Source organism: Carassius carassius, chromosome 40, assembly GCF_963082965.1.
Source record: "Carassius carassius chromosome 40, fCarCar2.1, whole genome shotgun sequence".
NCBI classification, from domain to species: domain Eukaryota; kingdom Metazoa; phylum Chordata; class Actinopteri; order Cypriniformes; family Cyprinidae; genus Carassius; species Carassius carassius.
In genome coordinates this window covers 4,111,361-4,126,680 of record NC_081794.1, presented here as the reverse complement: position 1 = coordinate 4,126,680, position 15,320 = coordinate 4,111,361, and the positions used below count along the sequence as shown (strand labels likewise).

At 34.7% G+C, this 15,320-nt stretch overlaps 1 protein-coding gene across 1 annotated transcript in view; it reads right to left on the bottom strand.

The window, feature by feature from the left end:
* Window positions 1–134: 134 nt before the first annotated feature.
* Window positions 135–15,320, bottom strand: part of LOC132121982 (rho GTPase-activating protein 27-like) — a gene marked incomplete at its 5' end in the record, with an annotated part of 31,314 nt that continues 16,128 nt past the window's right edge. The window contains 15 exons of the mRNA XM_059531761.1: window positions 135–1,168; window positions 1,250–1,355; window positions 2,158–2,286; window positions 2,564–2,641; window positions 3,129–3,227; window positions 3,326–3,451; window positions 4,938–5,055; window positions 5,150–5,248; window positions 5,334–5,435; window positions 5,517–5,601; window positions 6,018–6,085; window positions 7,338–7,445; window positions 8,252–8,332; window positions 8,487–8,696; window positions 10,017–10,481. Of these exons, the coding sequence (XP_059387744.1) occupies window positions 994–1,168; window positions 1,250–1,355; window positions 2,158–2,286; window positions 2,564–2,641; window positions 3,129–3,227; window positions 3,326–3,451; window positions 4,938–5,055; window positions 5,150–5,248; window positions 5,334–5,435; window positions 5,517–5,601; window positions 6,018–6,085; window positions 7,338–7,445; window positions 8,252–8,332; window positions 8,487–8,696; window positions 10,017–10,481 (2,049 nt within the window). The remainder of the gene's footprint in view (window positions 1,169–1,249; window positions 1,356–2,157; window positions 2,287–2,563; window positions 2,642–3,128; window positions 3,228–3,325; window positions 3,452–4,937; window positions 5,056–5,149; window positions 5,249–5,333; window positions 5,436–5,516; window positions 5,602–6,017; window positions 6,086–7,337; window positions 7,446–8,251; window positions 8,333–8,486; window positions 8,697–10,016; window positions 10,482–15,320) is intronic.

Genomic DNA, 15,320 nt, shown 5'->3' with positions numbered 1-15,320 from the left:
TATTTTTTCATTGGTTTAGTTTAAATTTGCAGAATCTGGCATATGATTTGAGTATGCCAACTAATTTACCACATCATTTTGTCAATATTACAGACACATTGCAAATCAAGAAAAAAGTGAATAACAATGAAACATTACTTTATAAAAGAGTTACTTTATTAAAAGCTTGCGTACTTCAGGTAATGTACAGCATAAATATGCCCTTTCTATACACACACACACACACACACACACACACACACACACACACCTTCAAACATCTTACAGTGGGTACTATATGAGTGTGCCAATTTTCATAAAATATTAATGCTTCATCTATGTGCAAATTCAGATTCTATATTTTGGTACCAAAACAAAAAAATATTCTAAAATATTGTGCCTTTAATGACAATGTACAAGTCTTACAACTTAGCATTTCCAATTTACAGTAACAGGCCTGCAGTATTTTCTTATGTTACAGATGCAAGTATTAAATAATAAAATAAAAAACTAAAATTGACACCTAAACATAAAATGTTGAAATTTTTTATATTATTTTCCTATTATCACATTGCAAATCCAAACAAATACGGTAAAAACTTACAGTGTTTGCACGACTCTACAGAAAGACAAGGAAAAAGCAGGAAAGCAAGTGAAACTAAATTATTATTACGCTCTTTCCGTAGCAGGAAAAAACAGGAGAAGCTAAAAAAAAAAGTTTAAAAAGAAAGCTCACTGATATTCTTACATAACTTCTTGTGACGCAGCTCTCTTTAAATCTATAAGGAAACACAACACATTATTTTAAACTACATTTTAGCTGTACCTTATCGGCCAACATTTAAACTGCTCATGTAAAACGCTTCAGTGATATTAATATATTAATTAGATGCTACTGTTCTAGATTTCAGTAGCATCTCTATTCTGCCAATCAGAGGCTTTCCTTCACAGATCTGTATACTGTCCCTCTCCAGCATTTAAATGGGTTTTGTATTCAGTGCACTTTCCTGTCAATCACATGTGGAAGATGGACTCAAATTCATTGAGTAAGAACTCTACAATTTGGTTCTGGAAGACCATGTAGGTGGTGATGTTTGCTGTCTCCTCCTCAGGTTTGAGTAACGTTGGGCCGAAAACGATAGCCACGTTCTGCACAGTCATTCTGTTCTCATCACCATGTTGAATAACCCTGAAAGAAAGAGACCGAGAGGCATGTACTGTAATGTTAATAAAAATATGTAAATGCATATATGCAAAATAAAACTCATACCTGCGTAAATGGCTGAAGAGGGCCTCCATTGTGTCACGGTTGGGTGGTGGCAAAGACCGTACCAGATTTCTCATGTGTGCTATTTTACTGTAATAATCAGGGATTTCTGAATCAAAACACAATAAAAATAATAAATTAGGTCAAATTATTTATCTCTCTCTACAGATAGATGAATGAAAATTTCTGAAATGTTTTGTAGTTTAGTGCATTTCTGTAGTTTTATATAACAATTTCCACCACAAATTACTTTATCAGCATAATAATCACATACATTTTTTTTGAAAAATATGAAAATTGTTCTACTTTACATTTTTATAGTTACAAATGATATAATCACCATAATAATTATATTAATATTGAACAGTCAAAAAGAAAAGAAAAAAATTGTGCATTTTTGTAGTATATTATTAGTTTAATGACATTAAAAAGAAAATAAATTAAATAAAAGTATCACTATTGTTAAATAATAAAAATAGTTCTATTTTGCATTTTTTTTGTATTTTCACTACAAATTATATTATCAGCTTAATAATTATATTAAATAAAAATCTATAATATTGTAGAGTCGTAGTTTAATACAACAATAAAATATTACACTGTTACACTATTTACACACAATTTTCACTACAAATCTATATAATCAGCATAATAATTTGAGTGAAGAACCGCAAAATTAAAAAGAAAATGTAAATAAATGTTTAGTGTCCTCCTTTTGCTTTTTGTAAGCAGCACTTGAGCTGCATAAACTCCACAAGTCTGTGTAAAACCTGATGATCATGTTATCTAGAGTTCAATGGACATCTGACAAAAGCGTTCACAGGTATCCGTGTCGGAAATGTGCTTTTATTTAGCCGTTGAAAAACCCAGTCTCATGTTTCTATGTACAATCCATTCAATCAGGATCTTACTGATTCCACTGATGAAATCATTGAAGAGATTGTAAGGGAAGAGAGGCTCCTGCAGCTCTCTGAAGAAGAGCTTCAGCGCTCCTGTGATCACATGGATGTCCCAGTTCCCCTCCTCCAGGTCCAGATCCTCTGAACAAACACACAGAGAAACACTCAAGTCAGTCAGAGCTGTGAGGAACTGCTGCTAAACATCTCCCACATGAGTGGAGGTATCACTTATACATAGTTTAAACTGTCTAGGACAAATAAGAGTAATACTTAAAGTCGCAGCTCTTATTATGAACAAATGTACTAGTGAAGAAACTAACAAGCTGTAATAGAGAGTATGACATCCTGGAGCAGACATGAAGTAAAGACCAAGTAAACTGAGCTGATGAAGCGCAAAATGCATACTGATGAGTTTTACCATGATCTGCTTTGAAACGCAATTTCTGGATGACCGCCAAATTCCCACTAACTCTGTAGAGTCCATCGATCTCCAGACCTGATGGATAACGACAATAAAAATCAGTTCAAGAAGATTGATTTAAAAGTTGCATTTTTAGGTTACTTTGCCTCAGCAGTCTAACAGTGCTCATCAATGCCAAAATGACTGAGATGGCCAATCAAATCAAAGTAGGCGGGGCTTAGACAGAAAACAAACATGACACTTCAGTTTTTAATGATTAGAAGCCTGTGAGGTAAGATAGAAGTAACTAAATATTTAATACTTGACAACTACCATAGTAATGTTAAACAATGCACAGCAATACCCAGTGATGAAAACTTAAAATTAAACCTTTTAATTATTCACTTGCTTTAAATAAAAAGACCATCAAAAGTCCTCCAAAAAATCTAATCAAATCAAACAAATGGTTCCCAACCAATGCTTATGACATGGTTGTGGTCTTGATATTTAATTATATGAAGTTATCGATCAAGAGTCAGTTTCAATAATCAACATGTTTGGCAGTGGTGTAAAAGTAACACACCTTTTTTCTCCACTGTCCGGATGCATTTCTCCACAAAACTGGGCACTCTGGTCTTTTCTTGGCTGCAAAGATTGTGCAAGTGACTTCCGAATACATTTTCTGAGGGAGAAAGATCATAGGGTCACATTACAATCATTTTTCATCCAAAATCTTCTGTGCAAGTAGCAGGAATTGGATGAGGGACAGCGTTGGGAGACCTCTGATGTATCCTCTGTCTTTGACCGACTGCAGGGTGGGCCGCTTGAGGAGGAACTTCATCAGTTTGGTACGGGCCTTCTTCTGATCTGCTTCAGATGCCGAGTTGGATGAAGGATTACGAGATGCTATTGAACAAAAAGAGGCACTTTTATGCACATTTTCTCTATCCTTTACAGTGCTTTCAGCATTTTCTGTTCAAAACATGTTTAGTATCTGTAGTTTTTTATTCATGGATCCAATTTATTGTAATCATCTTTTCACATTTATTTTGTTAGGGGAAACATTTTTCAGAATATCTTCTTTTGTGTTAAACACAATATTTGAAATAAAATGATGATAAGTGAATGATTTTAATTTTTTCGGTGAGCTATTCCTTATAACCCTCTGGTGGTCTTTGATCATTTTTAAATGAAAAAGTTGACTTTTCAAATTTTTTAAATGTTTTGATAATTCCAATAGTACAAAACTTGGTGCCTTTATTGCCACTTGCTACATACACACACACACACACACACACACACACACACACACACACACAAATAGAAAAGTTAAAATATTTTAAAAAACATTATATAACATATAAAATGGGAATTATATGAAACTATAAAACATGTATACATCATCTAATAGTTACACAATGGTATTACATTTCCTTTATTTCTCCCAACAGATAGCCTTCCTTCTATGGATTTTAAATATCTTTGCTCTGATTTTTAAGTTAAACACTGTATTAATGTAAATAAATGCTGTATAATTTAAGTTGAATATTTTATAGCACCGTTAAATCCCCACAAAATAAATAAATAATACATTACTTACTAAAAAAATGACACTTATTACACTCATACTAGAGGGTTAAAGTCCTATTCGGACGGGACTAACATATCCGTGTTTATTACAGAGGTGGGAGGGTCTGATTTGTGCATCTGGGCGTCAGAGATCACGCGCTCTGTATGCGTGCATTGCATTCATTCAGAATGATTGCCATTAGTATTATTACACAAATTATAAATGGCTAGTATAGCAAAACCATGTTAATGTGTGGTTCCTTTAGTTTAACTTGTTTTCCTTTTTTGTGTGTGTGTGTGTAGTAGTAGGCTAAACCTACCGTATGTTTAATTTTCATAAAGGTACATATGTAATTAAAACATTAAGTGCATAAATGAACGTGAGTAATCTTACCTGATGCTGATATTACAATAGCCGGTATTAACAGTTTACTTGATCTTGCTTTTGATTTTATTATTTTTTTATTATTATTTCTTTGCTGGTAAGCAAATATATCAAACATGCGCGCGGTAAGAGCATCTACGGTAATTCACGTTGGCCAATACACACAAGGAAATACGTTGTAAAATAAAATATCACCGGCAATCACAGACATTCGCATTCGGACGGGATTAGTTTTCTCAGAGGATCACTGAGTTTGCTGAAAAACAGTAGGTAATTTGCTCTGGAATTATCACAGAGGTTGTGTGAGAAAAACACAAATGTGGCAGATTCGGACGGACTAAAATCACCAAGTACATCTGTGAAACACATATTTCTCTAACGACCCCCTGTAAAACTAGTCCCGTCCGAATAGGGCTTAAGACTCATTTGAAGCACTACCATTGCTCATAGTTCTTTTGTGGAAGGGTCTGTCCTCTCTGTCTAAGCTCGAGGACTTCTCAACGACGTCCTCCTCGTCCTCAGAGTGGTGCTGATGTTCTAGATCCTGACGCGGATCCTGGCCCAGAGCAACGCAGAAACACACAGTTGTAGATTAAAGATTGCAGAGAAAAACCTGAGCAGGTTTTGACGATGTTCATTTCTGGACTCACCAGCTGGCGTATGGTGTCTGAGATGATTTTATACCAGTCTGTGATGATGCTCTCAGTGTCGTACTGGATCAGGTACTCCACACCCGTCCGACTCTTAAGCTGAATTAACAAACACACATGGAACGATAAGAAGACACACCAGTGAAGCACACAGAATGATCATCCAGTGGTGTAATGGCCATACTTCCAAAACATTTTTCTTGCTTGATTTGTCCTTGGTTGCCCAGTTAATTGTTGCCCCTTTCAGCTCCACTGTGAATTCTGGGACTTTCTGATTGGTTTTGCCCTAAGTGATATAAAATACATTTAGTATTGTGAAATAAAAATGAAATCATGCAAATTCCACATTTGGGGGTTTGTGTCTCACCGATGCTCCAGCTGGTGACTTTGGATCCTTATGGAATGTCAGTATTCCTCCATGGAGAACCGTCCAGGAATTACTCCAGTTCTTCCTGTGGGATGATTGGTCAAACGTTATACTCTTACATACAGTACGTAACACTTAACAATAGGGTCCCATTGTTGAATGTTAGTTAATGAGTTAACTAACATAAAAAAACAACAATGAGCAACACATTTTGCGTTGTTATTAATGTTAGTTAATAAAAATATAACTGTTCATTGTTACAATTGGTCCATTAAATAATATTAAGAGATATATTTTTTTATTTTAATGCATTAGTACATGTTAAAAATTTTACAAACTGAGATGAATTAATGCTTTGGAAGTATTTTTCATGTTAATTTTATACAGCATAAAGTAGTATCTAAGGTTAGCTAATTGAACCTTATTGCAAAGTGTTACAATTTTCACCAATATAGTTATAGCTATCAAAGCACTATCACCACTGGTTTGAGTTAACTTTACCTAATTTTCTTCCCGTTTTCAGACACCTTGGTTTTGTTCAGGATTCCAGCTTTTTCCAAGTTTGAAACCTAAAAAAAAAAAAATTATAATAATTAATGAGTTAATACAGCCTCTCTGTACGACAAAATGTAAAGGATAATGTCAAACATCATGAAAGTAAAGGAAATGATAGCCTTTAATGTTCACCTTAAAATGTCAAGCAGAAAATGCAGATTACTGTTTTACACTTTTGAGTGTAGTGATGCTTTTACATTTAGGATCAAATCATTAAACAATCCATTTTACTCTTAAAAATGCACATATAATAATCACGCGTTATAGTCATATTTAGCCGTTTAGAGCTGGCTTCTTTTATCTGAGTATATGCAGATAAAATTGGACACAAACACAAAAAGCACTGCAATGATATCATGTCCAAAACTCATTGTATCAAGTATCATGATACATTTGGTACTTGCATATTTGAGTAGAAGGCAGCAATCAAGCTGTAAGTCTCACTAGTAACCACCAGGGGACAGTGTGGTAAAATAATACTGCATGCACGTGACTATCTGCAGATTTTGACATCACGTTTTGTAATCTTAGATCTTTCTTCATGTGTTTACAGTGAGTACTGGGGATCTGTTTGCTCTGTACAGACTGTTTTAAATGAATTAAATCGGTCATTCTTCTAGTCATAATCAGAAATTTTCGAATAAATACTTTTATTCAGCATGTATTGTGTAACTGTATAGTTATATTCTACCGTGCAAGTTATGGATCACCTCTATACTGGCATTACCAAACCCAACACTTCCCACAGAAGATAGAGAAAAACTTTTCCGTTATGATTTTGCATGTCTACTCATCATCAGCTCACATGATTTTAGCAGTCATCATGTCAGTAAGTGTTTGATGTGGAGTCTTACATTATGTGTATAACATACAATAAATGCCCTAGAAAACACCATTTAATTTTGGTCAAAATGTAGGATTTTCAGCTACATTTGTCCATTGCACACCGGGGTAAACGCCATTAGTATTAGAGTATGCACGTGTGTTCATCACTGAATGAATCTCCATGGATCAGGTCAGTTTGTGTTTGCATATTGAAATGATGGGCTCTCCAAGGGGATGTAAATAGAGCAGCTTTATAACCTCAGGTCTCAGGTGCATCCTAGAGTCTATTTAGGAAACATGGTCACTAAGGACACACGAGAAGGATCAGGTGTGCATCACATGCGTCAGGGCATCACTCGTCGTTTATAAGTGTGGGTGAGCTGATGGATCAAATAAACACATGCAGTGGTAGAAACTCAAAGAAAAGATGTGAGGACATACATCTTCCTGGTATACTGCACTGTGCCTCCAGTTCTGCTTGGATCCCATTGTGTCCTGCTCTACTGAAGCCCCATTTCCAACTGCATATGGTCCTGGACTATCAGAGTACTGCAAGTGTGAGAGAGCATTTCTTTCAATTTGACCATCCAATTTTACAAAAGTAAAACTGCAACATAGACATTCTTCCAAATACAGAATTTAGTGTTTTCACTTCATTTAGAAAATCATTTGGGGATGCCAAAAGTATGATTTCTAGACTTGGATAAGGAAAATGAAAGCCTTGCCCATTTTTATACATTTTATGAACATGCATGACGGGAATAAAATGTGAGCAAAATATGCTTAGAAAAAGTTCTTATCCCTCGTGTCATTCCAAACCTGTATGACTTCCTTTCTTTTACTGAACACAAAAGAAGATATTTAGAAGATTTTTGGCAACCAAACTGTTTCACTTCCCTTTGATATACGTAGTATGGCCAAGAATTACTATGATTTTTTTTTCAAATATTGAATTTTGTGTTTTAGAGAAGAGAGAAAGTCATACAGGTTTGAAACGACACGAGGGTTAGTAAATGACAAAATAAGTTTTGTATGAACTATCCATTTAGTCCCTAACCAGCATATCACAAAAAGTCATGGGGCTTTTAAATAGTACTGTTATGGATGATTGCGGGGAACCACTGCTTTAAGAGATGTTCACGCCACCATAACAATAACTATAAAGTTTAAATGATCATTATAATCAAACGATATCACTGAAAACAGACCTATTACTTCCAGCTGATGAATGATAAAAACATTAACAGCAAATCAGAATCCACCCAACTTTAACGACCTCAAGCTTTTAAAGAAGCAGACAGCGTAAGTGCATAAACGTATAATAAACACAACATATAACCTGTGTAGTTGTGTACCTCAGGTAAGTTCCACTGGGACTTGCTGCCATCTTCAAGGTAGTAGTACGTCCGTCCTCGATCGTCTATCGACTTGATCCACTGTCAACAAGATGCTTCATCAGTTCACCAAATTACAAATCTAGCCTACAGCCGTACTATCATACACCTCACTAATAATAGCAAGTTAATCAGCCCAAATAATGAGTAATCCAGTCCAGAACAAGGACTGAGGTCAGTGTGGAGTGTCCTCTACCTGTTCTTGCGTGTAGTCGCTCGTGAAGACCCAAGTCCCTTCAGGGTCGATGCTGAGGGTCCAGCCTGGTGGGACGCTGGGGTCCAGACTGGCCCTGGGGATTGAGACCTTCTTCAGATGAATCAAAGAATACTCTGATGGCATCGAGAGAGGAGATGCTTCTTCCTCCAGATCTGGAGATGCTGGGTAGTCTTCCTCAGGAAGTGGTGGCTACATTTTGGGGAGAAAAGAAGACAATACAAATATTATTAAAACTATTAAAAAAATTTTTTTTACAGTTTCAGTTTGGATATGAAATATGTTATATTTTTATTTCTTTTTTCCAGAATGGAAATAAAACGTATTATTAAACTTTTTTGGGGGCAGAAAAGGGCAGTGTTTGAGAAGACGTTTTGAAAATATTATTGCAATTTATTGCATTATTTTTGCATTTTCATTTGTCACATAGTCAATATAACACTTTAGTCTACTATTAACAATTGATCAAATCTAAAGAGAAAAATAAGGATGAAACAAGCTATAAAATATGCCGAATGTTGAAATGTTGAATTAATAGAAAAAGTATTTCAATTACAAAAATAATGCAATGAATAATTTGCTTAATAACTGTCTTGAAATACCTGTATATATAATGCAATCTGATTTTACATTTTTAAAATTAAAAAAATATATATTTTAAAAATGTTATTTAAAAAAGATTTTTTTTTATTATTTTATTTTTATTTAATTTTTTTATTATTATGGGGTATTCAGCATTGGGGGATCATGTCATGGAGACAAAAAGTCTGAAAACCACTGGTGGACACCAAGAATGAAACTATAAACATAATTATAAAATAATTTAGGCCTACGTGATATTTATAATGAAACATATTTTTCAGGTTGACAGTGTGAGATCTGATCCAAAGATATTTTAAAATTATTAAAAATAAGCAATGAAATAAAATCCCAAAACCAACTAATATACCCTCAAAAAGAAAAAAAAAATATATATACATACATACTGTATTTAAGAAGGATCATTTTTTTCTAGACTTTGAAAAGTTATGTATATTAATAAAAAAAAACATCTATTCTATTCTAAAATATAAATTGTAAAAAAATATTTCCAACTGCAAAAGTCACAGGGCCTTCGAATATTGTTTTTGGCAATGGGAGCCGTGGAGTCAAAATTATTGAGAACCACTGTAATTATAAAAAAGCTAAAGATTTTTGTCAGGGTAGCACCATATTTAATTTCTTGACAGCCATGGAAGCAAGTCTGTGAGGGATAGAATACAGTGTTCAATAAATTGTAATGTTGTTTAACAACATAGTGATCGTTAAGCTAAAGAAACTTCTTTCCAAAAAAAAAAACCCCTCCATAAAACAGTTCTGAAAATTGTGAGTTGTGAAAATAACCTAGGACCTTTATACAGTGGGTGTTTGAAGGACTTTCAAACTGGCACAGTTTCGTTTTCATCCAAGTAAAATCAAACATGACGTCAAATCTGAGTAAGGTAATTAAATATTAACATAAAACCTCCATACCGGGCAATCTTCCAGAAACTCCCCTGGTGAGGTGGTGTCCTCTGGGGGATCCCATGAACTCTGACCCGACACAGGGTTGAAGAAGTAATGCCTGCCACTATTCTCATCCAGCACCTTCTCCCAGTCCGAGCTCCACCTCTGAGGAGAAGGGACTAGAGGCGGGCTGATGGGAGACTGGGGGAACAAGGGAGGAGAACGAGGCTCCTCTGTCCCCTCTGAAGACTCCATGGAGTAGCTGAGAGGATACTCCCAGGTGCTGCGGCCCGTAGAGGGGTGGTAGTAGTACTCTTGCCCGCTCTGGTCGTCAGTATGGATCTGCCATCCCGCAGAGTCTAACAGAAGGGTATCAGGAGGGTCCGGGAACTCCTGTGATGGAGAGGCGATGGTACTGGAGGGGTCAAGGCTATTCTGTCGCACCCGGGGGAGGTTTACATACACCGCTGTGAGATCGCTGTCATCCTCTACCTGATGGACAAAAATCACACCAATCAATGCATATACTTCAACAAGCCAGACTTGATGCAAAAGACACTCAAATTTGATGCTCTCTTTGCAAGGAACCCATTTTTAAAATACTAAGGAAGCTATATTTTCATGTATGAAGAGTCATTTAGTTTGTTAGTGTAAGACATTTTTTTTGTGCAATCTTACAAAGACAGCTTTGTTTAAATGATTAAATAATGTTAATAAAATTAAATAATGAAATAAAATAAAATAAAATAAAAAATGCTAGTTACCAAAGCAAAAATTCCCACTTTAATTTAGATAAGTGCTTATAAAAATAAAATAAAAAAATCTTTATAAAAGCTATATAGATAAATTAAGTAAATGCTAATAAAAATGAAACTACAATAAAACAACAACAGAAAATATTCAAATAAAATCTAATTCAAAATATTAACAAAAACTATAATACTAAATGAATGATCCAAAATAATTATTTTATAGATGAATCTTATAAAAAAATGTATATCATAGATGAATCACTAAATCAAATAAAATTGAATTGAAATACAAATTAAAAACACATATAAACTGATGTATCTTTATACATATTAACCCAAAGTTTTAAAAATACATGCTATAAAAGATATATTTAGACACCCATGTTTAGATGCAATAACTGTTTTTCAAGACAATTTCTAGATTTGATTTAAAATATGAAAAAAATCATAAATTTCTGTGATAAAATATGTGATATTTTTTAAATACATGCACACACACACACACACACACACACACATACATACATATCAGCTTCTTTGTTAAGGATAGTACAATTAAATGTCAACTGGTCAGAAGCTAAGGATAAAGATAAATCAAATGATATAATATTATATGATCATGAATGATATAAATGGTGTGCTTTTGACTGGAGACATGTGTAACTTGATTCAGATGACCTTTCACAATGATACTGACCTTATGTAAACAGATGAATTTGTCATTTATACAACGAGCAAAACAAACAGTGGATGGAGCGTCTGCTTTCACACCCTCCTCCCACAATGCTCTCCTATGCAAACTGAAGCATGCTCGGAGGGACTCTCCACATCACAGCAAGAGAAACAAAACCAAACGCTCCCTAACACAAGGAACATTGGGCCTAACCCAACACACACACCACTGTCGTTCAATCTAACAAGGTGAATTTGACTAGGCCTGAAGTCTCATGTGCTTGTTACAGAAAGAGAGCACTTCCTGTGTGTGCTGATCTCAGGAAACAGAGCAAGAGTCGACAGTAAAGAAGAAAACCACAAAGAGATAGTGCAACTTTTTCATCTTTTTTGTTTGTCCGGTTTACAGATGGCCAAAACGCCAGCAGATAAAGCTTGCATGGTCCTACAGATGGACAGTGATTCACTGTCAGTGTTTGTGATGCTGTATGTAGTTCTACTGCTGTGATGGACATCGAGGAGCTACTAGACCAGTGGTTAAGGGACTGATGCCGACATTTTTATATGTGTTTTAAAAACAAATTCTGTCTTTGCAATGTGGTTTGAGTGTACTGCTGAATGTTCTAATTCTATCTATCTATCTATCTATCTATCTATCTATCTATCTATCTATCTATCTATCTATCTATAATAGAGGACATTATATATAGATCAGTGGCTAAAAACCATTCTGAACACCTTCACACCCACATAGCAACACCTTGGCATGGTCAATGACCACTGCACATCCTCGTGAAAAAAGCGGTCTTAATCAATTTGAATATGTGTAGTGTACTTAGTGTACAACCATATTTTTAAGAAAATGTTCTTGCATATAACCAAAGTCAATTTTAGGGGGGGAAAATACTCATTAAGACAAGTCATGTTACTTGGCGGCCATCTTTGTAACGCCTCTCAGGCATGCAAGTGCAGCTTCTATCTCTTTGAATGGGGAAACATCAAATTGTCCAAAACTTGACACTAAGCATAAGATTAAATTTCATATTTGAAATCACCAATGCAATCTGACAACAACTGTATCATAAATGTTGTTTATTTTGCTCAAACAGCATTAAAAAACTTATTTTTCCCTAAGGGTTAGATCACCCTTACCAAAAAGTAAGTTTATTTTACTAAGTATACTTAAGTAAAGTTCAAGTATATTTTTGAGTATACTATATGTAGCAAGTATACAACTATCAGAGTTCTAGTAGTATACTTGTAAGTGTCCTGTTTCAACACTCCTTGGCAATAAATTGGCCCACTTTCTAGTATATAAAAGTATACTTTAAGTATAACAGTAGCAAACTTTGAGTACACAACTAGTTTACCTCCATGTTTGTAGTTTGTACTGCAATTATACTAAAAGTGAACTTCTATGTATACCCATAGTTTACTAATGAAATAGTTTGTACACTTTGAAGTATAGTCTAAGTAAACTACTAGTTTAGTAGTTTTATACTGCATACTCATAGTTTTCTTTAAGTGAACTTTACATCATATTTTAAGTATACTACTATGTCCCTATTTAGGTTTGAATTTGAATATATTTTCTTGTATGAGTATTTGAACATACAAAACATCCAAAGAAAGAACAGGGCATCTGCATGTAAACAAAAACATTTTATTCTAGCTTCATGCGTTATTTTTTTAACACTTTAATGTGGGTAAGTTTCATAAAAAAATAAAGAAATAACATTTTGAACAAAAAGCTGAAAAAAGACTATGAATTGGATTCAGAATCACAATCAGAACATAGATGGAGTCGATCAACACCCCAAAACTTGACTGTAATTATTACCTCTTCATTGGTCGACATTTTATTCCTTAATGTTACAGTTTTGATGCTGTTTCATGTCAGATGATCGTGTTAGATTACATGTGTTAGTATCTGTTGCTTCTTTTTTCTTCTTCACTTGTGTTTTTCTGGAAATTCTGTGCAGAAGATGTGTACTAGCGCCCTCTACCGTATAATATAATAATGAAAACACAGATTCTAGGAGTATAGAATTTTTGTAAGTATAAGTCAAGCATACTTAAATGTCTGAGGAGTACATAAAGAGTAAACTAAAAGCACACTTTCCTATTTTTAGTTTAAAAGAAGTATACTAATAGCACACTTGAATAAACGTATTTTTCGTAAGGGTAGAGAGTGCTCATGCTCAGTCGTAAGATCATGTCTCAGAGAGCTGACTGTTTCTATAGCAACTGGGACTTTTTAGAAGCCTCTGTAGTAATGCGCTGACTTTATCGATTAACGATTGGCTCTTTTACTCAGAAGGCGTATATTCTGGTCTCTTAAGGCTGGAATACATTACATGATTATTGCCCAGATTTTTCCCTGATTTACAGTGTGGAGAAGTCGATGCTAGTTGCCAAAAGTCATGGCCTGTCTGCAGATTTGGACTGACAGATTTCATAGAAAATAACGTATAGTGTATGATGGTCACAGACTACAGACTTTGATTCTATCCAGGCATCCATATCAAACATGGTTTGATATTTTGAGCTGATTTTAGAACATTTATTGTTTTCATTTGACATGTAATAAGGCGCATGTTTTTCAGTGAGTTTGTTGTGATCAGAACAACTTTTAAGTCTGGTGTGATTCTCTTTTCAGCAAATAACACAATTTCTGGTGTCATTCATATGCTTATGCATGTTGCAACAGCAATGCATTTAAAGACATTTACTACTTAGGGTTAGAGGTTTGTTCAAATACTTAACCGTTAATTGAAAATGAGTAATAGGCCTTAGTTTACTCTTAAGTTCCTTTATCACCCAGTGCTCAACAAGGATTACAAAATAGTTTTTCACCAGCCAGTACATGATACGGAAGAACCCATGAAGCTCCCTGCACATGCATGTAGAGTAAAGATGGCAGTGGAATGGATGCTTATATGCTTACTGCAGTACTAAGCTCACCTTGAGCCTCGAGAGAGGCCTGTACGAGGACACACCTCTCCTGAAAAACGTCTGTGAGAAAGAGAGAGACAGAAAAAGGTACAGAAGTGCAAGAGTGACACTAGAAAGAACAAAAATGGAAGTAAAAGGTAGCGTGCCACCACGTCACATCCTGGGTCTATATTTACCAGTCTTTAGTGGAGACCAAGCCTGTCTCTCAGCCACAAATGCCAAAATGCATCAACTGACAGGAAACTGCTTTATTATTATACTCATCACAAACAATAGCTGCACAAATACACCCACCATATAAAGCACTGAAGAAGAACGGAGTGATCACAATGCCATTTACTCACCAAACTCATAACTCATACCTGTGCAAAACCATATGACTTTCTTTTTATGTGGAATACGAAAGGAGAAGTGTTTAAATACTGGCCACTATTTTCCATGTTATGAAAGTGAATGGGGATCTGGGCAGTTTAAGTAAAAAATGAACTACCAATATGACCTATATTCTAAGTTTTAACAGCTTTGTGTGAGAGACAGAAAATTAAGTCTTCATTATTAGTTAAGTTAAAAGTTGCAGTTATCTTTCCTTCTCTGTTGTGACACACTACTGGTAAATAGTTTATAGTTTTTTAAATAAATATCCTGCATTTATTTGATTAAAAATACAGTAAGAACTGTAATATTATGAATATTATTCAAGTTGAAAATAACTGTTTTCTATTTAAATCTAGTTTCAGACATAATTTATTCCTGTGGTGCAAAGCTGAATTTTCAGCATCATCACTCAAGTCACTCTTGAGTGTCACATGATCCTTCAGAAATCATTCTAATAAGCTGATTTAATGAACTCAACTTAACATTATCAATGATGAATACAGCTAGCTACCATCCAAAGTCTGGGTAAGTAAGAAATAACTTAGTAAGAAAAGACTACAGACATTTATAATGTTAC